The sequence below is a fragment of the Leptidea sinapis genome, chromosome 47, assembly GCF_905404315.1.
Source record: "Leptidea sinapis chromosome 47, ilLepSina1.1, whole genome shotgun sequence".
NCBI classification, from domain to species: domain Eukaryota; kingdom Metazoa; phylum Arthropoda; class Insecta; order Lepidoptera; family Pieridae; genus Leptidea; species Leptidea sinapis.
Window position 1 is genome coordinate 4,241,169 of NC_066311.1, and position 26,767 is coordinate 4,267,935.

Consider the following 26,767-nt stretch of genomic DNA (forward strand, 5'->3'; position numbering starts at 1 on the left):
TATGTTTTTATTAATGAAAATAAGGGTCGTGACGAGCATCACGAGCTGATGATAATTGACGCGCCCTGCCCATTACAATGCAGTGCCACTCAGGACTATTGAAAAACCCAAAAATTCTGCGCGGCACTACAATTGCGCTCGTCACTTTGACACGTAAGATGTTAGTCTTATTTGCCTAGTAATTTGACTTACTTACGGCGCCTTTTAGACCGAAACCGTTGGCCGACCGTATCGGCTATCTTGGTTGACAAGATGGAATTAATTAAACTTACACTTCTGAAGTTGTGAGAGATTTTGAGGACCTGACCGGAATTCGTCTTGAACGACTCTGCTTTAAATTCAGTTGCCAATTTTTTTAGGGTTTATTTATATATTTAATAAATTATTTATTTAATAGTATTTTATTTATTAAAAATTGTTACACCAAACAAAATACTTAAACCATACAATTACACATTATTAAATGAATAACTTAGTCTAGGAGTCACATCATTTTACAATTTATTAATTTATTTTATTTAATTACATTTTTAAAAATACTTAATATTTAACAAAATTAGGTTTGCATAAAATGGAGCGTTCATACCTAAAACAGCTTACATCCCATCAAAAATTTGTCATCTCTTCAATGTTTTCATATATTTTAGAACTAATATTTTTTACTTATTAACAACACAATTTTCTTAGATGATTTATAAGGCTAGATAAACTGTGACAGCTGGGAACTGTTGCATTTTCAGCAACGCACGCATACAAAAACAATGTCACTAACGTATCGCGAGTGTAAGACGTAGCTGTCATGCACACTAATGTAATAAACCTGGCCTGTTGTCATTGCCTAACAGCAATAGGCTCTATCTAGACGTATAATTTGTCTAAGAATATTTTATCTATGTTTTAAAATATCCAGAACAACAACTTATTTAATGAGTGTCGCCTAAAAAGCTACAACAAAATGGGCGGGAAAAATGTATCTTTGAGTAAAAAATTTTATATAGTTACCAGTGGGAGGCTCCTTTGCACCAGATACCGGCTAAATAACAGGTACCACAACGGTGCCTATTTCTGCCGTGAAGCAGTAATGTATAAGTATTACTGTGTTTCGGTCTGAAGGACGCCGTGGCTGGTGAAATTACTGGGCAAATGAGACTTGATATCTTATGTCTCAAGGTGACAAGCGCAGTTGTAGTGCCACTCAGATTTTTTGTGGTTTTCAATAATCTTGAGCAGCCCTAAATTGTATTGGGAAGAGCGTATCAATCACCATCAGCTGAACGTCCTGCTCGTGTCATCCTTTATTTTCATAAAAAAATATATATAGTCCCAGAACAAAAACTAGGGTAGTATTTTAAATTGTAATTTATTATGTCCGTGTAAATAATGTCTGAATGAAATAGAATTCAATTCAGACAACATACTATACGGCCACATTATCACAGGACCTTGTTGGAACGTGAAGCCCCCTCCCGTTCCCCTTCCACCCCCTCGCGCTCGTCCTGTTGCGTCAGTACGGTGTTTTATTACGGTTAGGTACATGTCGTGATATTTTCGTGGTATCACTGCTTTGTTTTTGAAGTTTTCATTGTTACGTTTTGACTTTTTTTTGTTAATAGTTCTGTAGTTTCAGTTATAATATATAATAATAGTTCTACTAGAAATATGAAATCTGTTTTTACAACACAACACAACACCTTTATTTACATCAATCTATAAAAATAAAATATGAAAACAAAATTTTATGAACGATGCGGGACTCGAACCCACGACCTCTCGCGTTCCGTGCGAGTGCTCTTCCAAGTGAGCTAACCGTTCGAGTGACGCCTCGTTAGAAAATCTTGTATGCTTTGTTCAACTCTCATATTGTGGCTTCATCTACAGGATCCACTTTACAGCTGTTGATAACCTGCTCAACCCCAGTATTTGCATATTAAAATTGACTTGAGATGTCGCTCTTGCAATTTTATGAAAACTCATATAATTCTGATTTTTTTTTTATGGAATAGGAGGACAAACGAGCGTACGGGTCACCTGTTGTTAAGTGATCACCGCCGCCCACAATCTCTTGCAACACCAGAGGAATCACAGGAGCGTGTACGCGCTTTTTTGAAGGTAACCATGTCGTATCGTCCCGGAAACACCGCACAAGGAAGTTCATTCCACAGCTTTGTAGTACGTGGAAGAAAGCTCCTTGTAAACCGCACTGTGGAGGACCGCCACACATCCAGATGGTGGGGATAATATCCTAACTTGTGGCGTGTCGTGCGAAGGTGGAATTCGACGGCAGGGATCAGGTTAAACAGCCCGTGATAAATGCAGCGACGTCTCTACACAACGCCAAGTGATCTAGCAAATTTTATTTGTTTATTAATCCTAGAAGTGAGGGTTATCACTTTAAGAACTACCAAATTGATCAATCTATAATACTGATACAATAAATCATTGTTTATTTATTAATAATAATATCCTAGTGATGCTTATTTGCACACCGTACCAAAGCGTCGATTTGACGTCATCGACGTCACGTATAGAGATAATGTAACCGGTTAGTAATTATTTGGAATTTTCTTGTTCAAGCGTTTAAATTGCCAACATATAAGCCTTATTGAGCGTTAGGCAAATAGCATAAGTGTCAAAAGAAAATGACCGCAAAGATAATTAACAAAATTTATCATATTGTGTACTACTTTCCCAATTGATGTCATAAAACATGATTTTCATAAATAATTCAGTCTATATTATTATCTTGGCGAAGTTCCAAGGAAATATAGCTTTCTCAATGAAACACCCACGTACTACAACTTTTATTTAGAAGACTTATCAGAATATCGTGTGTATGTTTGGAGTTTCAATGGCGTCTATATTGTAATGCCTTGAGCTGTGGTCTTGAGTGGGTTGAATGTGCATTCGCATATTGTGGTGCAAGGTATTGATGTGATTGATATCAAACAAAGCCATATAATACGAATACCTACTATTATAAGTATGAAAGCTTGTAACATGCTTATTACTAAATCGAGCAAAAATATCTGAATAGATCTCTATGAAGTTTTACACACGCATGGATGATGCGACCCAAAAGGATCTTGGCCTCCGACACGGAAGTCTTCCACTTATGTCGGTCTTGTGCCTCACGCCAATTTACGCGTTAACCCGGTCTTTGCACTTGTACTTAGGGCAATCTACTGGGCGTCGGCCCTCTACTAGTCCTGAGTATGTTTTTCTATTCAATGATCTCCCATGCGTTTCATTTTCATCCAGCGGAGACGAATAAAAATACTTATAAAATTTATGACGTAGTGTAATCCTAATATAAAACTTATGTGTATTTAATTATTGAAATCTCAGCAATCAATATCAATCAAAATATCTATTCGACTACCTTTGATTTTGATGCAGCCTTTTAGTCTGTCTGACCACGAATCTATGGCTTCATACACTACTTCCTTCAGAAATTTACTTACTGGTTCTGCAAAACATTGCATTACAAAACGGTACATTTTCAAAAGCGTATTGCTATGGGATTTCTCAACACAATTTGAGACAGTCTTTTGATATACTTTCGGTGAAGTGTTCACTCCTTTCTCACGCGCTTTTTTTGAAGGTATCCATGTCGTATCGTCCCGGAAACACCGCACAAGGAAGCTCATTCCACAGCTTTGTAGTACGTGGAAGAAAGCTCCTTGAAAACCGCACTGTGGAGGACCGCCACACATCCAGATGGTGAGGATGATATCCTAACTTGTGGCGTAAGGTAACATAATTTAAAATAAAAAAAAAACGGGTTGCACTAAGGGAGTGCCGGTAGAAGTGAAAAATTGAACAATAACGTTGTGCATTTTTGAATATTTTGGAAGGGATTAATTTCGCACGAATTTCTTTATTTAGCAGTATAAAAGAACTAAAATTCATGTGGTAAAATATTCATTTTTTTATGATGCCTTACGAATTTTCGATCAGGTCACGTGTCCTGATGCGAGTTTAACATTTTATACCTATCTCAAGAAAAGTGCTCAACGCCGTTAAAGAAGTTTTCTCTTCAAAAGTGTTCTCTACATTATTTTCTTCTCTCATTTCTTTACTTCTTTGGCGCCGCCAAGCGGTTGAGCACTTTTCTTGGGATGGGTATAATTTTTTATCTTAATATATATAAATTACGTGACATGTTGTTTGTCCACGATGGACTCCTAAACTAATGAACGGATTTTAATGGAGATTACTTCATGGAGTGCAGTTTGGTCCAACTTGAGAGATAGGATAGCTTTTATTTCGATTTGGGACCCATAATTATTTTTTTTTCAATACTTGTTTTGTATGGACATATTTTCTATGAGAGAATTTAGTGACGCACGGTTTGACAGTTCCGCTGTGAAACAATTTCATTATAACAACAGGGAGCATTTTTACAAAATAATTCTTGATGTTTTGAAATATTATTTCCTATAAAACAGTATTTTTTAATATCTACCGAACAACGTCTGTCGGGGCACCTTGTTTAATATAAATTTTCATCTCAATATTTTATTTAACCACATAAACGCTAGTACTTTTATACTGCTCTCTGCAAACTACTCTCTAACCATTCCAAATATTCAAAAATGCAAACCAAAGTTAATGTTCAAGTTTTCACTTCTGCCGACACTCCCGGAGTGCAACCCAATATTTTTTCAGTTTTTGAACGAAGTAGTGTGCGATGTTAGTAATGTATGAATCGAAAGTGTTAAAATATAATTATTAATTTAAGGTTAGGTTAATTAACTATAATAATTAAGCATCTCTTGACACATCTTGTTGCGGATGTTCAAGGGTTGCTTCAACATTCCCCACCCCATGAGCATCTTGAAAATTTGCCCCTCTTATATAATAAAAAGTTAAATATAAACATTTTACGCTATTTTTTTTAATGACAATAAGATACGAGACGAGCAGGACATTCAGCTGATAATAACCCTGCCTATAACAATGCAGTGTCGCTCAGGATTCTTGAAATATCAAAAAATTCTGAGCGGCACTACAATTGCATTCGTCACCTTAAGACATAAGATGTTAATGTTAAGAAGTCTCATTTGCCCAGTAATTTCACTAGCTACGGCGCCTTTCAGACCGAAACCCAGTATCGCTTATATATTACTGTTCACGGCAGAAATAGGCACCGTTGTAGTACCCATAATCTAGCTGGCATCCTGTGCAAAGGAGCCTCCTACAAATAATGATGGTAAATGTCAATTGGGGTTTATTTCACTAACAATTTACTGAATCCTGCCACGGAAAATCTATTTGTGTCTAGTATATTTTAGCCCAAGTAAATTCTCCTGGTCTTAATTAGTATTTCCTGAGGATAATACAATTACCATTACAAATTAGTTTGGTCTGAAATCGTATTTGGCTTACATCATATACCTACGTAATGACCTTGTACTTTTCTAAAGTCTAGATGTCGTTTGGCATCGCATTAACCGCTATTATCTGAACGAATTCTCATAACATTTTGTATGAAAATATATTCCGGTAAGCACTCCCACGTGAATCACAGTGTTTTACAAAGACGTGGGTTTTACGTTCTATTATTACAATTTCTTATTGCACACGCACATAAATACATAAAAATGAACATTGTTTTAGTTGTAAATTGCTAATCTATACAGTACATAAAGGATTGTTAAAATGTATATATTTTTTATGGGTTAAGGTTAAAGTGACGAGAAACCCGGCCTTTTTATGGAGTATGGAGCATACTGTCATCGGATGTCAAGTGATCACCGCCGCAAACATTCTTCTGCAACATCAGTAAAATGTATCTTTAATAATAATTTGCAATAAATCTTATAGAAAAATATACGCTCTTTTTTGATGGTACTGTTACGGGGTGGGTCTCATTTGAATTATTAAAAAAACAACTTTTAATTAACACTTGCTTAATTCATCTCAAAAAATTAGTTATTACATACGACGAGATAAAAAATATAGATAAACGTGCGGTCGTGACGGGTTTTTTAAACAGACTGACTTTTCCACACTGTAATAATGATTATCGTTTACTAGTTAATAAGGTGTCGTCATTCTTAGAGTTAGCAGTTATCCCGCCATAGGTTTGCCCAACGGCCGTTCCCAATATTCAGTCTATCTCTTAATTGAGATAAAAATCGTAACTATCGTTGACTTTTCTGTCCCAATAAATTTATCGATGGTAAATCACCTTATCCGTACACGCTGTCTGTCAATGGGACGACGTATCGCTTACCAGCGATAGAAGTTTGTATGGAAATTTCAATTCACGCGTCCCAATATAAGGCGATAAGAATGACCTATCGGGTATAGTGGGACAGCTTCAGATTATTGACTGTTAATTACTGTCAATAGGAGGTGGTAATTTATCTCTATCTGTAAATAGTATATTGGGAACGGCCGTAATTAATGAATCTATAACAATACCTATGTCGTATCAACCTAGAAACGCGTTGCAAAGAAGTTATTCCATAGTTTTGTCGTAAGTGGAGTAAAAATTCCTTTACACTTCGGCTCTAACCTGCTGCATTCGATGCAGATATTTATACGTTTTAATGTATGTTATAGTAATATTTTAATAATAAATTACAATAGCACAACTTTGCATTTGTAAATGTAAGCATTTACATTTACAAATGCAAAGTTGTATACAAATGCATTAAGCATTTACATATACAAATGCGAAGTTGTATACAAATGCATGTTTGTAAAGTCAAATTTCTCTTAATTTTTCAATCTACCCAGCATACTTTACCAGTGGGAGGCTCCCTTGCACAGGATGCCGGCTAGATTATGGGTACCACAACGAAGACTATTTCTACCGTGAAGCAATAATGTGTAAACATTATTGTGTTTCAGTCATGTCGTGGCTTATTTTCATAAAAAAATAGATACATTTAAAATAAATTCAATGGTTTAATACCTAGAACCATTGACTCTCGCCACGGTGCCCGGCTTCAAATCTTACCCGCCTCATACGAATGTGGTTACCTTTATGGGACGCTTTATATGGTCGGCAACGCTCCTGTGATTCTTCTGCTGTTTACAAGAGAGAAGGGTCGAGGTGAACATATACCATCTGGTGACCTGAACGTGTGCCAATTTATTCTCGTCATTAAGTTAAAGATCTTGAACTGGAGCGCATTTTTAATAATGCTTGTAATTGATTTTTTTAATGAGAAAAAAATTACCGACGAATTGAGAAACTCCTTTTTTTTGAAGTCGGTTAAAAATAAAAAGGCACGAGTACGCTCAGGATTCTTGAAAAACCCAAAAATTCTGAGCAGCACTACAATTGCGCTCGTCGCCTTGACATCTTATGATGTCAAGTCTCTTTTTCCCAGTAACACCAGCTACGGCACCCTTCAGACCAAAACACAGTAATGTTTACACATTACTGCTTCACGACAGAAATAGGCACCGTTGTGGTACCCAACATCTAGCCGGCATCCTGTGCAAAGGAGCCACTGGTAAATGATTTATAAAATACAACAATTATAATAATAATCAGTTAAATCGACACAAAAAACACTGAGTTTTGATGCTCTAACGAATGTTACATTTTATTGCTGAATAAAACTTAGCGCTATGGACCTAAAAACGAGTTGAACGAACTACTTAATTGTGGAAACGAAAAGTAACAGATTTATACGGGAATGCTACAATACTCTTGAGCCTTACGCTTCTATTGAGTCCATACCGTTGAGCATTTATATTTCATTTAAACAAGAAAAAATAAACTTTGTTACAATAGTATTTACAATTGCCGCTGATGTAAAAGATAGAACCGGTTATACTCCTGTCTGCACTCAAGGTGACAGCGCTTTGTGCTGGGGCGTACGTAGATAGGGAAAGTCCACTCAAAATGAATAGGGAATTCTCATATCCCAGGGCTTAAGAGGTGACTAGCTTTTTGATGTGAGAAAGAATTACCAGTGGGTCCTTTGCTCCGGATGCCGGCTAGATTATGGGTACCAAAACGGCGCCTATTTCTGCCGTGACGCAGTAATGTGTAAGCATTACTGTGTTTTGATCTGAAGGGTGCCGTAGCTAGTGAAATTACTGGGCAAAAGAGACTTGACATATTATGTCTCGAAGTGACAGCGCAATTGTAGTGCCGCTCAGAATTTTTGGGTTTTTCAATAATCTTGAGCGGCACTGCATTGTTATGGGTAGGGTGTATCATTTTCCATCAGCTTATTGTCCTGCTCGTCTCGTCCCTTTTTTTCATAAAAAAAAGTCACGCTGCCATCCTAGAAACACATCACGAACGGGCCATACTCATCCAGATTAAGTACTGCACTTGTACACAGTACAGAAAACCGGCGCGAAGTAGCGGTCTGGCCCGTTATGTTTTGCATAGGTCAGTGTCAAGAACCGGCTACCGTCCCCCCTAAGCTTCGACCACAATATGACAGCGTTCCTTAAGAATATTGCACCCCAGGTTCTACCAGGATGAAGAAGAAAGCATAGAAGCAGAATTAACGCAGTTGAGATGCGATCACTGCGTAGTATGTGTGGGGTAAGACTGATTGATAGAATCCAAATTCGGTAATACGAGTGCACTGTGGTCTAAAAGAAGATGTTGTGACAAGGACTGAGAAAGGAATGCTGAAATGGTTTGGACACATGGACCGAATGAGTGAAGAAAGAATGACTTATCAAATGTATAAGGCAAGTGTAGGCCGGTCGGTCGCGGGAGACCCCGTAGACATTCGTCGACCACATTGAGGACGTTTTGAGAAAAGAAAAGGTCTGAGGTCTGACCCGCAACCAGTGAGCATGTATGAAAAGACTTATGAATTTAGAGGAAGCGCGTGAGGTTTGTAAGGACGGTAACAAGCCGTGAGTATGTATGTATGTATTCTGCCAGAATCGCGGAATTCATCCACGTGCATTCTCGCTTCAGCTGCCCCTCGTATACTAAGGTTGGCACAGAAACGCAAGTTTCCGAGAACAAAGAAGCAGGACCATAGCCCCCTGCTTCACGCTTATTGTGGACTTTTTCAAATTATAGGAATCCACTCCAACTTGAACAGCGACCACCACCACCTTGAGACGGCGTAGCCGGCTTTGTGTGGTCTTTAACAGTTCCACTTCATCCTATTATAAAATCTGAATACAAATGCGTTTTTTTATGAATTTAAGGGACGAGAAGAGCAGGACTTTTAGCTGATGGTAATTGATACGTCTTGCGCATTAAAATGCAGTGCTACTCAGGATTATTGAAAAATCCAAAAATTCTGAGTGGCGCTCCGAATTTTTGGGTTTTTCACACACCTTGGGGTTTGTCACCTTGAGACATAAGATGTTAAGTCTCATACTTGATTTGTTCTTTAAAAAACAAAACAATAGTATAGTTTATATACATAACATTCACCTACAGTTGAACAATTCCCTCATTTTCTCACTGATTGCATTGTCTGTTTTTCTTACAATATGAGTATATCCTGTCCAATAAAGAGAGAATTAAAGTAAACAAAAACCATTTTAATATTTTGAAGTTTGAAAATTCAAAATTCGTTCTTAGTAGGCAATAAAATCAGTAATTTAGTTATATTTTGTTAAAGTTTTACTATATTTTGCGATAGGATTAGACTTAAGGGCTATCAAGACTAGACACACTCCCACGTTGCAGTTCGGCAAAGCATCTCTTGACATCCTGGTTATCCAAGCAAGCCGCTTGGCCGCTTGTTGGAGGCTTTGGAGGATCCCACGGCTTTGCCACATGGAGGAGAAGAACCTTTAATATTATTGATGTAACATTTTACTGAAGGAAGACTGCATTTATAGATTTTTAAATAATTTAACTGGTTAAACCGGGAATAAGGCAAGGTATTTAGAAATACTTGAGATTTTAAGAATAATAAACAATCTCTCAGATGCAGAACGAAAAAAATCTTATATTTTCCCCCTCCATGTGACAGCCGTGGGACGCCCTTATTTTTTTATATACAATAAAAAAAATAAAGGCATTAAGTGGAAATGGGCTGGCCATCCAATTCAATGTGAAAAAGGAAATTGGTCCAAGGATGTTACCATGTGGTATCATTGGAAGGTAAAAGGCAAAAAAGAAATCCAGTCCGTAGATAATTAATATTTATTGCTACTGATTTTGATATGTGTTTAATTACTAATTAATTTGCATGCCTAGTTAAACCTGGCGTAACATGTGAACTGTAAGATTGTACCAGCGTAACATACCATGTTAATACGCAAATAAAGAATTTTATTGGTTGATTGATTGATTGATTGTAGAAGATACGAAGATATTATTTGCTGCCTAGTCACTGTGCTACCCCGAGGAATGGAAAGATTAAGAGGATCCTATATAGCAAGATCAACTAGTGTAACAAATAAATCAAATGTAATACATAATATTATTGTAACTTTTATAATTGTCATATAAAAGCTTTGAATTGAATATATCTTATTGTGTAACGATCACCTACTATCGAGTGAGTGCCGTCAGACATCATTGATCCGATGAATGACGCTGCTAAATAAATAAATAAAAAAAAGAAAAACATTTATTCACCAAGGTCAAAATTACACTTATGAATGTCAAAGACTTTACCACCACTTACAAAAAGTTGTGCTTTACTGAGAAGAAGCTGCAAGAAACTCATTGCTACTCTTTTAAATATTTTAAATACTTACAGTTTCAGCTTAATAAATTTTATTTCAAACAATGTATATTAGAATGATGAATTAATCCGCAAACCTTCTAAATAAGTAAAGGTATTATGCGAGCGTTTAAATATTTAAATTTATAATAAAATCAAAATTAAAGTCGCCGAATACAGGACCAACCAAGCAAAAACAAGCAGCGCCCGTTCATAATCATGACACATGGACCAGCCATCGCTGCCAAGACATATTATAGGGAAGGTAACTTAACCCACCCCACAACGCACCATCTTAGAATCAAACCTTATAAAGATTCATAGCTGTGTCCTTGACATATTCATCTGGAAAATTTGTAATCGACATTGTTCTAAGATATTACCACAAAGACTACAATTAACCAAAGATATTGTATATTAGCTAAGAGATATGTCTTCGAAACACTATAATCATACAAAGACAACATAAATTGCAACCATACACCATAGCTAGACACCCCGCCAGTGACGTCACTACAGCTACATATAAGCTACGCGCTCCGCTATGGAATCAAAGTCGTAGTCGCTACACCGTAGTCTCTACATCGTGGTCGCTACGTGCAAAGCGTAGTCGCGGGTAAAGTGATTCTACGGTAAGTTTTGAAGTTCAACTTTTTTCGAATATTAAATTTATTTTTTTATCAACAACAATTACTTAAGCAACTCCTTAGTTAAATTAAAATTTTCAATGTTTTTTTTACGTTACATAGAGTTTTAAACTTATTTGAAACCATAATATGTATACACCTGAATGTGATACACTTAAAGGTTTTAGCACGTATAAACTATTAATTTTATTTAGTAGCAATTATTTATTTTATTTTCGAGCACACTTAAATATTTAAAAATTTGCCTAAAAATCAATAAAAAGGCAAACGAAAATTACGATAAAACATAAAAATATTCAGTTAAATTTTATAATTCTTATTATTAAATTAGATTAAACTTCAAATTTTTTAATATAGCCTCCTTTTCAACAAATAAATTTATAAACTAAATAATTGTAACCCTTATTGTTAAACATCTTATTTAATTTGTATGAATTCATACAATTTTTTATTTTATAGAAAACATATTGTTTATAATTCACCATAAAGTATTTTGATAGTAAAACAGTTAATAAATTATGATTTACTAGCCAGTCTCTCTTTACTGTTTCTTATCTAATTATAGATTAATAAAAATATGTCCGAATATAAGTACTTAATGTTGTGCGAAACTTTCAAAACGATCAGTCGAGAACTCTGACAGTTTTGCGATTTTGAATATATGAACAAAAGCTTATTAAAATAGATTATTATATTTAATATATTTAAAAATATCTTGATAAAATTCTTTTTATTTAAAGTTTATTTGTGCTCTGCATTAAATAATAATAACTTTATTCAAATAAAATTTGAGTATTAATCCTAGAAGTGAGGGTTATCACTTTAAAAACATAACAAATTGTTTAGATTTACAAGAGCGACATCTCAAGCCAATTTTCTAATATGCAAATATTGGGGTTGAGCAGGTTATCAACTGTAAAGTAGATCCTGTAGATGAAGCCACAACCTGAGAGTTGAGCAAAGCATACAAGATTTTATGACGATCCGTCACTCAAACGGTTAGCTCAGTTGGTTAGAGCACCGGCACGGAACGCTGGAGGTCGTGGGTTCGAGTCCCACAACGTTCATAAAATTTTGTTTTTCTAATTTTATTTGTGTATTAATCCTAGAAGTGAGGGTCATCACTTTAAAAACATAACAAATAACTTTCTTATTTCTACACCAGTATACATATTACATTTTTTTTAAATAATAACAGTTGATTATAATAATACTATTTAATTTGCTTTTGAATGCTAAAAGATTGTTAGGACCACACGAGGGACAAATCTCCTCCAAAAAAGCACCAACTTTTTTATTTTATCTTTTTATCTTGTAAGCCAAGATAAATTATTACGGGTTAAATTTATTAAAGTAGGCGTCACTTTGCGGAAATCCATAATTATCCAAATGTTTTTAGTTTTCTTTGGTGTTAATTCCGCCAATATTTGTCTTTTACGTCGACACGTGTTTTGCCTCTACACGAGGCATCCTCAGGACATGTTGACTCGCCAAAATCTGGCACGAGACTCTCGTCGAGACATAGAGAAAATAGAATGATTCATAAGGCGTATTGATTTATTAACACTAACCTATTGTATAATAATTAAATTTGGCACGGGCATCCAACAAAAAATATTCTTTGGAACAAGTTTAGTGAAATCGTTTAGTGAAAATATCTTCTAATATATAAAATTCTCGTATCATGGTGTTACACTTTGAACTCCTCCGAAACGGCTTGACCGATTCTCATGAAATTTTGAGTGAATATTGGATAGGTCTGAGAATCGGACATCTATTTTTCATCCCCCTAAATGTTAAGGGTGATCTACACGAATTTTTTTTTATATTTTTTTAAATTTGTTTGATTATGAGTCAGCATTAAAAAATACATACAACTTCAAATTTTAACCCATCTACGATCAAGAGTTACTTTTGTATCGCGATTTTAATATCGGCTATACAACGTTTGCTGGGTCAGCTCGTATGATATAACAATTATAAAAAAATATACTTTATTTTATATTTGTAGTCGTTAAATCCAAAAAAATCAAGTGTGTATAAATAACCTATATAGTAAAGTAAATTTATTGCCTCGTTAAGTTTTTAAAAATAAAATCTATTACAACTTTAAGTTACCTGGAAGATATCGCTGATAAGCGATAACTGTTAATATTATAACATATTTTTTTTAGTACTATAAAGGATTTTTATTTATTCATTTTCACGTTTTTTTAATGAAAATAAGGGAAGAGACGAGCAGGACGTTCAGCTGATAGTAATTAATACGCCCTGCCCATTACAATGCAGTGCCGCTCAGGATTCTTGAAAACTCGTGCCCAGTAATTTCACTAGCTACAGCGTTCTAGAGATCGAAACACAGTAATGCTTACACATTACTGCTTCACGGTAGAAACAGGAGCCGTTGTGGTACCCATAATCTAGCCGCCATCATGTGCAAAGGAGCCTCCCACTGGTGAACGTATAATTGTTATGGTGAATCTATTTTAATTGTAGAGATACTTAACATTTGCATCTATAAATAGTGCACGTGAAGTTTTAAGATCATTTTCTTACCGACTAATAATTCCTGAAAAACGTTCCAAGTTACAAACATCACATTTTAAGAAATTCATGTTTAAAGTTTAATAAATATTAGTGTATTCCATACATGTGGGTTGGACTACTAAGTCAGGATGTCACTTAAAGAGTGACAGTACTGCTGCCCTTTTTTGTCAGTCCGTTAATATGAATCACGTGACCAGTTTTGTGTTCTTAACTCCATTTCGACATGATTCTGGTTTGGAATGTTTTTCTGGAATTACCTCCAATTATGATTATAATCTGAAACTGCAAGATCATACACAATTATGCCATTTACAATATTAAAATGTAATATAACTGATTTTTTTTTTTTTCTTCTTTTGGCAATAGCGTTTACTTTATAACTGATTTAAATTTGATAAGCCAGTTAGTCGAACAATTTTTATGTTTTTAAGTGATAACCCTCACTTCTGGAGTTAATTACACAAATAAATCTGAAAACAAAATTTTATCAACGATGTGGAACTCGAACCCGTTTGTTTATTTTTAATTAAGACATTATGGGAAAATTTTAATGCAAGAGACACACAGAGAAACGGTCTTAGGATCAATTATGCTCTTTTTTTGTGAAAACAATTTGGGCTTTGTTATTTTATTGGTCAGGTGCGAGTTGTCCATAAAAATTAGTCAATTTGATTAAAGACTTTTTGCGGATCGGCTCAGTTTCATGTGAGGATAATTTTTTTAATGAAAATAAGGGATGAGACGAGCAGGACGTTCAGCTGATGGTAATAGATACGCCCTGCCCATTACAATGCAGTGCCGCTCAGGATTCTTGAAAAACCCAAAAATTCTGAGCGGTCGTCACCTTGAGACATAAGATGTTAAGTATCATTTGCCCAGTAATTTCACTAGCTAAGGCGCCCTTCGCCTTCAGATCGAAACCCAGTAATGTTTACACATTACTGCTTCACGGCAGAAATAGGCGCCGTTGTGGTACCCATAATCTAGCCGGCTTCCTGTGCAAAGGAAGGCTCTCCCACTGGCTTGTTACGAGAATACTTATCATACGATTTCCCTAAATCGGAACGTACCTTCACAATCGGAGCTAGGTGCCAAGTGTGTGATTTTTTACCTATTCGATCGCGTAAAAGTTAATTATAATTCGTATGCCTTCGAAAGAGCGGTATGATGTTTTCCTCTACCGTCACTAGATGGCTTTAAAAATAAAAGTTATATGTAATTTATTCTAATCTACTCTCACTAAGAATTAAACACACACACACATGCATACACATTTTTTATTTATTTTATTTATTATTAATTGTTTCCTTTGCCATTGTCAATTGTCGAGGAATCACTGACCCCGAGGATACAGTTTTAACTAGTTTCGGGGTCGGATGTCCGCACTTTTTTGTTCACTGCAAAACCGTTTTCTATTCTAATGTTATTATTATTACAAATAATTAACGATAAAAAGATGTAAATAATTAGTAATATATAATAAATATTGTACATTTAGTATTTTAAGTTATTAGCAGTGAGTGTAAAAAATTAAACTAAGTATTACTATTATTTGTGATTCTCTAGTATTGTCAGTGTAATGATTTAAGCTATGTCGTGGAGACGTGTAGCTTTAATTAATCAATTTAATTGAATATTGTTATTATTCAAATTCAAATAATATTTTTATTCAAAATAGGATGTGACATCACTTATTAAAAGTCAAAAACTACCACCCATTCCAAAATGAATGCGTCAGACCCGATAAGAACGGGCGCAACAAACTCAGCGGGCTTTTTTTTTCATCCAAAAAATATGTTTACCAAGTAATATTGTACAATTATACTTACTTATAATTAAATAACCTGAGGGCGGTCACTCCATGCCCAATCTGTGGTATCATTAAGAAAGTCATTTATGTTATAGTAACCTTTACCACACAAAAGTTTTTTAACATTTCTTTTGAATAACGTAATACTTTTGTTTTGAACATTTTCTGGGATCATAAAAGCATAAATACATCGCCCCACAAAAGACTTACTAACTCGACTAAGCCGAGTAGTAGGCATTATAAGTTTATATCTATTCCCGGTGTTAACATTATATATATATTATATTACATATTATCCCTAGCACTAACCCTAGTGCTAGTGCGAGGTACCCACCTCGGCGAGAATGCATAAATTGACCTGATAGAGTTGGAAGAAGCGAAAACATATCGATAACTCGGTTCCAAAGTGTATCAATTCAGAAAGGGTTTCAAAAGATAACATCTTGAGTTGTAACTGTATGAAACGAAAATATTCTAAGCTTTTGAAGGAATAATTGAAGTTACAACTAACTGCATTCTAACTAATTGCTTCTCAATACATTTTTGATAATGTTTTGTATGTTCATAAGCACATTGAGGAATTTTCTGAAAACTGTGACATTCATAATGTCACAGTTAACACGAGGAACAAACATTAACTTGTTATGCCTACTACTCGGTTGCGTCGAGTTAGTAAATCTTTTGTTGGGCGATGTATATGCTTCTACAATATGACCCCAGAAAGGTTTTTATAGCATAAACGATTTTCTTAATGACACCACGGACTGGGAATAAAGCGAACACCCTCAGGATTTCTAATTATAAATGTTTATTGTACTATATCACATTGTAATCAATATTTTTATATTAAACAAAAAAACCCGCTGAGTTTCTTGCGCCCATTCTTCTCAGGTTTGAGGCAGTCTCTTTTGAACGGGTGGTAGTTTTTGACGTTCAATAAGTGATTTTGAATCTTATTTTGAATAAAAATATTTGAATTTTAATTTGAATAAGTGGTTATCGTTTATTTTCTCAAACTTCGAACGGAAACTCGGAACTGAGATATCGATATGTAAACACCGTACTATTTAGAGATTTCACAATAAGTACGTCAGGTTTATCATTATCGACAGGTAAACGTATCTAGGACCACACTTGATCAACATTTGCCGTAGAATGTGTATACTGTTAAAGCTATTACACTTTAAAGTGAATACAGCCTCCTGTGTTCCTTTGACAGTGTTGATTTTATTGCCGTGTTAAGCTAGGAGTAAACTCTTTGGTTGAGTAATTACTGATTACTTAATCATGCATCTGTGTTCGCACAAATCACTTATTTTACGAAGACTGAGTTTGGTTTTTGTTTGTAACGTTTATGCTCTTACACAACTGATATGGAAAAAACTTTTATCAACAATTTAAATATTTTTAAGTATTGAAATTAACTCTTTTTTAACCCAAATATATTAAGTTTAATCTGAGAAGCTTGAGAGAATTTGAAGAACTTTTTTTACGCATCGTGTTCGCCTGGATAATGTTAAGAATAGTGGTGAGGCTCTTTAAAAAAAATTGGGTGAGGAGGAAAAACGAGCATTAAATACGGGTATGTGATCTATGTGGCCCATATTTTCTTGTAACATCATAGAAATCACAAGAGCGTTACCGACCTTATAAAGCGTCAAATTATGAATTCAGAAATCAAAAGCTCATTGGTACGTGCCCGGTGAAAATCAAACCAGGGCCTCCGATATGATAGTCAACAGTTCTGCCTATTAAGCTATTTTTCATTTCATTTACACCTTTCAAATCAAGCGTCAGGCGAAAACCAAGCTCCTTCAGTTTTACCTATTCCTCAATGTAAATTTTAAATTATCACAATATATATGTTGCAGGGATATGATAATAACAGAGATTTGGTCGATTCCCTAATTGATTTGATTAAATTATGGAGTATGTTAAAATAACAATATCTTTTCTCTAAATAAATATAGTGATTTGATCAAATACCAGAATTGGTTCCGCGAAATAACAATAGGTGACGCCACTAGAAGATCTTAGGATGTAAAAGCGAGCAAAGCAAACTTCAGACTTGAGTCATACCCCGATTAGGACAAACTCCCTTTCGTGTTTTTTTTTAATATTTGTATGTTAATATGGGCGTCTACTTGGCCCTTAAAGAAACTTTTATCTGTACTGAGGTTGAGTAACATTAATTTGATTTTCAAGAGAATTGTGCTTTACCTTTTCATAGGAGTGGTGCCAGGGGACAGAGGACACCTCCCTCTTGCCGAATAAACCTTTTAAATACCAAAGGAAAGACCTTTTGTCATTTCATGGAACAAACTCTGACATTTGGTCAAATCACTAGATTTGTTTCGAGAAATGATAAAATCGTGTTCTTATTTTAACAACATCCGTGATATGACCGATTAACTGTTTTTATCATATCCCTGGGACATAATACATAATGTAATATAACGCTTTTTTGTCTTGATCAAAACACTTTTAAAAACATGATATTTCATTATGTTTAGTAGCTTCAGAAATAATTAATTATTATTAACTAACTGACCCGACTGACGTTGTTCTGTATATAATAATTAAAATAGTGTTTTTATATGAATTTGTCAATAATATATCATAACATCAAAAATTACTTCGTAAAATATGCACCCTGCTGTCATAATGAAATTGTTTCACAGCAGAACTGTCAAACCGTGCGTCAATAAATTATCTCATAGAAATTATGTATGGACACATCAAAGGAAAAACAAATTTGTTGTTTATATTAAATTTAGCAGCATTTTCCTATTTATTCACCTTTTAAACCATCCCTGGACTTCCACAAATAATTCAAGACCTAAATTGGCCACATCGGTCCAGCCGTTCTCGAGTTCTCGAGCGCTTGGGCAGATAATCTCTTGCAGCCTTCCTCATTTGTACAAGTACATTGTTCATCTCTTGGCGCGAATGTATGTGCCAAGACGACGCTTTAAGAATTTCAGAGCACGCTTGTCACTTGATACTTTCAACAATTCCATAGCTCTCTTCTCATAAGGCACTCCAACTACTTCTCGGACCACATCTCTTAAAAATTTTGAATGTTTTATTTGAAGACCCTTTAGTCTGGCAGGCCTAATATTGATTGATTTATCGGTTATACTTCTCTTTCCAGCAGAAATCTTCGTTGTTTTGTGGCCTTTACGCAGACCCACTGCGATTTCGAACTGGAGTGCCATGTCGACTTGATGGACGACAACTTTAGAAGGACAATTTGACAAATTAATTTATCATAAAATTCCAAAATTAACATTTCTTTGTATAATTATCATATTATGTTATATTCCATCACAATTTTAATATCCTACAAAGCCCGCTATAATTATAATAATAATTTTCATCAAAAATCAATAAAGATTGTTCCTATTTCAACTTAAAGTAAGACGCTCCTAAGTGGTACATCTTCAGCGAAGAAAAAGGCTTCCGAAGCTCATATTAACTTTTATAGAAATGTTTTCCAGATTAAGATAAAGGCTTTCACATAACTCTTAATAAAAATGTAATGAACCGTGACATTTATAAAGCTTATACCCTTTATTTGAACTGACATGTCTAAATTTGTAAATGAATGAAAATACACTAAATATATTTATTACCTGTTTATATATGACATTATAAAGAGAGTATATATTCTTTGAACATCTGAAAGGGTTACTTATGAAAGGTCATCTGCTTTTGTAAGATTAATTAATATTGCTTGTTTCCTGTTATGATTTTCATGTGGGTTTAAGATTATATAATTGCTAGCTGCCCGTGACTTTGTCCGCGTACATAAAGATTTGAAAAAATAATATGCAAGTTTGGAATTGAAGATTATCTCATGTCCTATTCTAGTTCCGGTTATCGTTTTCGATCCCGTTCCCAACATATTATATGAATCTTATTTTGAGGAAGATTGCCCTAAGCTAAGCCCTGTTGGTATAGTTATAGCTCATTGATTTGAGAGTTCATTTTTTCACAAATTCCGTGGTAACCATGGATTTTTACTCGATAAAATGTAGCCTATGTTTTTGCCAAACTCTAGTCTATCGCTGTACCAAATTTCATCAAAATCAGTTCACTATCTCAGGCATAAAAGCTTAACAAACAAACTTACATTCACATTTATAATAGTAGTAGGGATGAGCATTATTTAATGATAAGGTAGCCAGTCTGGCAAAACTCTCTAAAAAGCGATTCACTCGATTGTATGAAACGTGCAGTCATTGATAGATTGACACATGACGGCTATAATCTTGTAAAAAACGGGAGTAACCGAACTCCACGACGTTTTAAGCAAGTGTTTGCTTTCAGACTCAGCCGGATTATACTTAGTCGCCAATCGCCATACTGTAATTACTACTATTTCAAACTTATGTCAAACCTCACTGCACGTTTCATAGTAAACTAAATTTCAATTTTTACTTAGGCAATCCCGCCTCATATTACATAGTATTTATATCCTCTTTGTGGTATCCATTGGGTTTTACATAAAATATAATAAAGCTATTTAATTTTACAGAACTTGCTTACACAGAATTGTTTTGTGATATGTTGGTAAAGTTTTCACAATTTGGTACAGTGTTAAGTCTTTATGGCAAATCTTAAGGGGCCGCGCATAAAGAGTTCTAAAGATTTAAATAAAATAATTTTAACTTTATTTTTTACATAAGCTATTTGCGTAAATATACACCTGAAGACATGCTCCTGCTAAGATCACGAAACATCAGTTTAAATAAATCAATTTTAAAAATTGTGTCTATTACGCAAATTCTTTATGTAAAAGTAATACATGTTTTAATACTAATTGTATTTATTATGTAAATGTGCTAAGTTGCTTATCATACACGAGGCTGTGGGTTGCTGCCCGAGCCGTAGGCGAGGGCGTAAATCAGCCGAGTGTCTCACGATTCTGTGGGAGGCTACTTTGCACTGGATGCCAGCTAGATTATGGGTACCACAACGGTGCCTTATTCTGCCGTGAAGCAATAATGTGTAAGCATTATTGTGTTTGGGTCTGAAGGGCGCCGTATGTTATGAAATTACTGGGCAAATGAGACTTAACATCGTATATCGCGCAATTGTAGTGCCAATCAGAATTTTTGGGATTTTCGACAATCCTGGTGGCATTGCATTGTAATGGGCAAGAGTAGGGTTATTAACATTTAAAAAAAGCCAAATAGCACTGAACGAAAAATTATAAAATAACATAATAAAAACACCACACCTAAAAATGTGATTATTTATTCAAACAAAACAATCTTATAACTATATTTACAATACTATGACTACATAAAATTAAAACTATCATTACGTGGAAGGGTACCAAAAATACTGGCAGCATTTCCACGTTGGATAGCTAGGCTGATCCGTTGACCGAGATAGCTGCCAGCGCTTGGGTTTCCAGTAGCCTTATTGTGGCGCGAAGATAGTATTTTGAACATTCCCACACCTAAATAAGTATTATTACTACCAAGATCAAGCTCAGCCTATCGAGTATTTTGAAAGCAAATATCGTAATTGAAGTCGTAAGATAACGTCTGTATAATTGCGAATACTAAAATCGAAATTATTATTTTGATTAATTAAATTCGATGTGATATTGGACGATGTTTTAACAGCGTTTGCTTTAATTGGATTGATTTATGCCTTATGTACAGTGAGGTTGTTTCAAGAGTATTATTATAAATAACATTTATAATAATACATTGTCTGAATGAATGTCAATATACCAGTGGGAGGCTTCTTTGCACAGGATGCCGGCTAGATTATGGGTACCACAACGGCGCCTATTTCTGCCGTGAAGCAGTAATATGTAGACATTACTGTGTTTCAGTCTGTAGGGCACCGTAACTAGTGAAATTACTGGGCAAATGAGACTTAACATCTTACGTCTCAAGGTGACGAGCGCAGTTATAGTGCCGCTCAAAATTTTTGGGGTATTACAAGAATCCTGAGGGGCAATGGACACGGCGCATCTATTACTATTAGTTGCACGTCTCGCTCGTCTCGTCTCTTATTTTCTTAACAAAAAAAAAATATATCGATTTTGCAAACAAAAAGAGAAATATTTAGATAATCTAAGCTAAGATTGGTGTTGTTTTGTTAAATAATTAATAAATAACATTGTTGTTAACTGCTACTTTTGCAAATATCACCGTTTATCTATTGATTTCTATTAAGGCAGATTTTTATTACTGACAGATACATGTGCAAGCATTATTGTTTCGGTGTAAAGGGTGCCGTAGCTAGTGAAATTACTGGGCAAATAAGACTTAACATCTTATGTCTCAATGTGACGAGCGTAATTGTATTGCTACTCAGAATTTTCGTGTTTTTCAAGAATACTGAGCGGCACTGCATTGTTATTACAATGCAGTGCCGCTCAGTTGATGGTATTTGATAAAATTACCAATGGGCAGGGCGTATCAAATACCATCAACTGAACGTCCTGCACGTCCCTTCATTTCATATAAAAATACATAGACATCGAAATGGTGGGGGTGATATTCTAATATGTGGCGTGTCGTACGAAGGTAAAACTAAGTGATAAATTCGATAGCGTACACACAATGAAGCAACGTCTCTATGCAACAGCCGTTCACAGAGCATTGTGTCCCCGACATTTCGAGCTGCTCTGCGTTGCACGCGGTCAAATGGATCAAGCTGATACTGGGGCGCACCAGACCAGAGATAACAGCAATACTCCATAGGTGGCCGGACCTGCTCTTTGTAGAGCACCCAGCTTCTTGGAAGCCGATTTGGCTGAGCCCTCCAAATGACCGCGGAATTAGCAATCGCTCGAGACCCAGTATTCTGATACTAGGCGAGGCTTTAAAGCAAGTGTTATCGAAGAGCGGTCATACGACAAATTTTTTTAGTGGTAAACGTGTAAACTTAAGTGTTGTAGGGGTTCAGTTTACACCATTCTGCAACCTTCTCAAGAGAAGTCCTTATTTTTATATGGAATGTTGTAGACAAACCCCAAAAATTCTGAGTGGCACTACAATTGCGCACGTCACCTAGAGACGTAAGACGTTAAGTCTCATTTGCCCAGTCATTTTTTACCTTTAATTTTGCCACCCTCGGAAATAAAACATAATATACTGCTGTAGATTTTTTATATATACAATTCCGTATTACATTATTTCTATATGCCTTTATTTATAATTTTTGAATGGACTTCAAAAATATCTGACACGATTTCCATTCAAAACATTTGAAATGTCAATTCAGCTCACACAATAAAAGCCTACACACATCAACTTCTCAAGGATAATAATATATTCATTGAATGAGGCTTTAATTCAGGTTCTGTGAAAGGAAGGGAGATTTAAGACGTAAGCATTTATGGTATTAATTTATATTTTCATATTCGTCGTTTTGTAAACCTCTTGTTTAAGGGAACGAAGATAAAATTTAATTATAGACGTATTATATTTTGGAATGACTAAAGCTGACTGAAGCCCGCGAGTTTGCTCACGAAAATTTCGTTTCATAAACAACTGACATTTTTGAAGTTATACTTCTTTGGGTGCGTTATGAAAAAATGATGAGAGTGAAATTTTAAGATGCCCGCGCATCACTGTAACACAAAAGTAACAGGGTAAAGTTGGTTCCTAAAATTTTCTGACGTTTGCAACATTCGTTATTTTTTTTTTGTTTCTTCGTCCATTATTAGAATAGGCAAAGGGTTCAAGCCCGTACAGCCGTTATTTTCAAAGCCATCGTTCGTTATTTAATAATTAACTGTCAAAGCCATTGTTGCAAGATTTTTACAATATTGTTTTTTCTACAATCGTTGAATAGCACGAGGAATGAATCATTTTAATGATTTTTGCTTCGTTATAGGCCAAAGAAGTATAACTTCTTGCGTGTATACATAAGTACACACATACTTTTTTGTTTTTAAGCCTCTTGGAATAAATATACATTAAACCGCATTCAATTTAACTTAATCTTGGGATCAGTGAATCTTGGAATGAGACGAATGACAAAATACAATTTCGGGAAGAGGATAATTGTAGGTTTTAGAAATGATCATAGTGATACAAAGTATGATAATTATTTTACTTTAATGAAAGAAGAGGCTAATGGTAACTAAATTATGAAATAAATACTTTGGTCTTAGAATACTCAATATATCTATGAAATATTGCGTCAATTACTGTTAATGATGTTTTTGTTGATACATTGCGACTGCTGCACATTTTCAAATTAAAGTCATCATAAAACTCAATTAACGGAATCGTTGTATCCAATGCAAAATTTAAATTTAACCTCTAAACTGGATATGAAGTCCTGGTACATGTTGCTAGGATAACATATGATTTCAACCGCTATGAAAGACATTACTATCACCGCTACCATATTTATGTTCTCGTGGTGTCTTCATAATCAATTAACAAACGGGTTCGAGACTTAACAGTGGGAGGCTCCTTTGCACATGAAGCCGGCTAGATTATGGGTACCAAAACGGTGCCTATTTCTGCCGTGAAGCAGTAATGTGTAAACATTACTGTGTTTCGGTTTAAAGGGCGCCATAGCTAGTGAAATTACTGGGAAAATGAGACTCAACTTCTTATGTCTCAAGGTGACGAGCGCAATTGTAGTGCCACTCAGAATTTTTGGGTCAAGAATCTTGAGCGGCACTGCATTGTTATGGGTAGGGCGTATCAATTACCATCAGCTGAACGTCCTGCTCGTCTCGTCCCTTATTTACATTAAAAAATCTTCCTATCTCATTTTTTCTGCCTATCTCCTTTTACTGTCTCGCTTTTTCGTTTCATCGACTTTCAAATCACAAAGATGCTAAAGAAGTTTTTACTTCAAATACCAAGGCTAAATCTTTCACCTCTATACTGTAATTGCTAAACTATAATTAGCGTCCTCTTAACGACAATCTTATACCAATTTCTTGAAGGATCAGGATATTCATTCATCAATCTTGTAGAGACATTTCATTGAGCATCAACCCTAACTAAAGAAAACTAATTCCCCAGTGATAAGTGTCAGAATACCTGATAACAGAATTTTTGAAAGTAAAAATTTTTTTGAGCTATCTTTTTTTATGGAAGTAAGGGACGAGACGAGCAGGACGCTGATAGTAATTGATACGCCCTGCCCACTACAATGCAGTGCCGCTCAGGATTCTTGAAAATCCCCAAAAAAATCTGAGCGGCAGTACAACTGCGCTCGTTACCTTAAGACATAAGATGTTAAGTCTCATTTGCCCAGTAATTTCACTAGCTACGGCGCCCTTCAGACCGAAATACAGTAATGCTTACACATTACTGCTTCACGGCAGAAATTGACGCCATTTTGTTACCCATAATCTAGCCGGCATGTTGTGCAAAGGAGCCTCCCATTGGTAACAGTAACGCTCGTTTGACTAAAGTAGGCTCGAGTTGACTAAGGTAACGTAAATTACACGCGTTATAATCCATTAAAAAGCGTTTAATTTAATTGTGTTACGCTCGCGTTAATTAAAGAAAATAATTTAATAATACAATATAACATTCTTTTTAAAATGATTTTTATTTAATTGGCAAGATTTTTAATAAAGTAAATTTTTATTACATATTTGTTTGTTATCATGATTCTTGTTATAGCGGTAAAAGTAATAGGTAGTAGCCTATATTTAAACTACCTAGATATTGCGGCTTATAAGATACAGGCCACTAACATGTGTAAGGATGGACAGTGGGGTCTTAGTAAAAGGTTAAAAAACTTCCTTAAAGTTGGCAACGCTCCTGTGATTCCTCTTAATGCTGGCGGCGGTGATCTCTTAACACCAGGTGACCCAAACGCTCGTTTGACCTCCTTTTCAATAAAAAACGGTTCCCGTGGTTTACCGATTGAGCATGGAATCCCAAAAAATGAAAAAAATCAGCATTGTATAGTAAAGTATGCATAATACTATGATTAATGTTCAAATATTACACAGATATATAAATATCTCGAATGAAATCTTATTGTTATAATTTCATAGCGGCTTCGATGTGATACTTATTAACCGCAAAATGTCTAAGCCTTCCCCGTGTATTGTCATAGAAACAAAGGAAATTATTACATTTAAATCTGTGCGATTTCTGTCATGAGTGATACGGCATATTGTTCGTATTGTCATTGGAATATGTGTGAATTACAGTAGCGATGATATTATAGTATATTGTACACCAAACGGAAACAGTAAGCGATTTGAGACAAAGTCGAAAGTTATTTGTTGTAAAAAGTTTTAATTTTAGCAGATAATTAGCAATTTGTTATTCTTTTAAATGTAACCCTCACTTCTCGGATTAATAACATGTAAGAACACAAATTAAATTTGAAAACAAAATTTATGAACGATGCGGGAGTCGAACCCGTGACTTCGCACGTTCCGTGCGAGCGCTCTTTGACTGATAAATCAACGAGCAAGACATACAAGATTTATCAACGATACGTCACTGGAGCGGTTGCTCATTGGAAAGAGCGCTCGCACGGAACTCGCGTTCCGTACGAGCACTTTTCGCGCGGTCTCGGTCGCGGGATTGAGTCATAAATTTGGTTTTCAAATTTAATTTGTGATAATAATTAGCAAACATCTATTTTACAAATTGACCACAGAGAGTGAAGACTATTTGAAGTCTTGTCACAAACTTTAAAAAAACTTTTCTTATTATATATTATAGCTTGTTGTAATAGAAAACTATTACTTTATTGTAATATAAACTAAACTAATTAATTAACAATATTTTATATAACATCCCACTACTGGGCAAAGGTCTCCACCTTCTTCTTCCATTCGTCCTTATTGTTTGCTGTGCGCGATTATAGCACTTCTTCGGCATGGCAACCTTTGGGGGAGGCCTTTGTCCGGCAGTGGACGTCTTCCGGTTGGAATGGACCCAGGCTTAGAAGATTAGGCAAGAAACTCAATAACTGTTCTATTAAAAATATCATGTACAACAAGTCTCTTCGTCAACCTTTAGTACATAGTCTGTGATGATAGGTACTTATCATCGGTAGTGTCAAATCAAATTATTATTTCTATTGTGAACAATAAATAAAAAAGAAAAAAAAGAAAATAGGGTTCTCAGCTTAAATTAAGGATTGGTCTCCGCTGCGCTCCAACT

General features: G+C 35.1%; 2 protein-coding genes across 2 annotated transcripts in view; one reads left to right on the plus strand and one right to left on the minus strand.

The window, feature by feature from the left end:
- The first annotated feature begins 11,183 nt into the window (after positions 1-11,183).
- The window catches only part of LOC126978195 (FMRFamide-related peptides-like), a 30,099-nt gene continuing 14,515 nt past the window's right edge, over positions 11,184-26,767 (plus strand). Inside the window, exon 1 of the mRNA XM_050826970.1 lies at positions 11,184-11,260. The gene's annotated coding sequence lies outside the window, so the exon portion shown is untranslated. The remainder of the gene's footprint in view (positions 11,261-26,767) is intronic.
- LOC126978203 (60S ribosomal protein L36-like) lies at positions 18,566-18,892 on the minus strand. The gene has a single exon (XM_050826983.1). The coding sequence runs from the start codon at positions 18,848-18,850 to the stop codon at positions 18,566-18,568; it is 285 nt and encodes a 94-aa protein (XP_050682940.1). The 5' UTR covers positions 18,851-18,892.

Excerpts from the sequence above, each read along its gene's own strand:
- LOC126978203 (XM_050826983.1), bottom strand. The coding sequence starts at position 18,850 with ATGGCACTCCAGTTCGAAATCGCAGTGGGTCTGCGTAAAGGCCACAAA.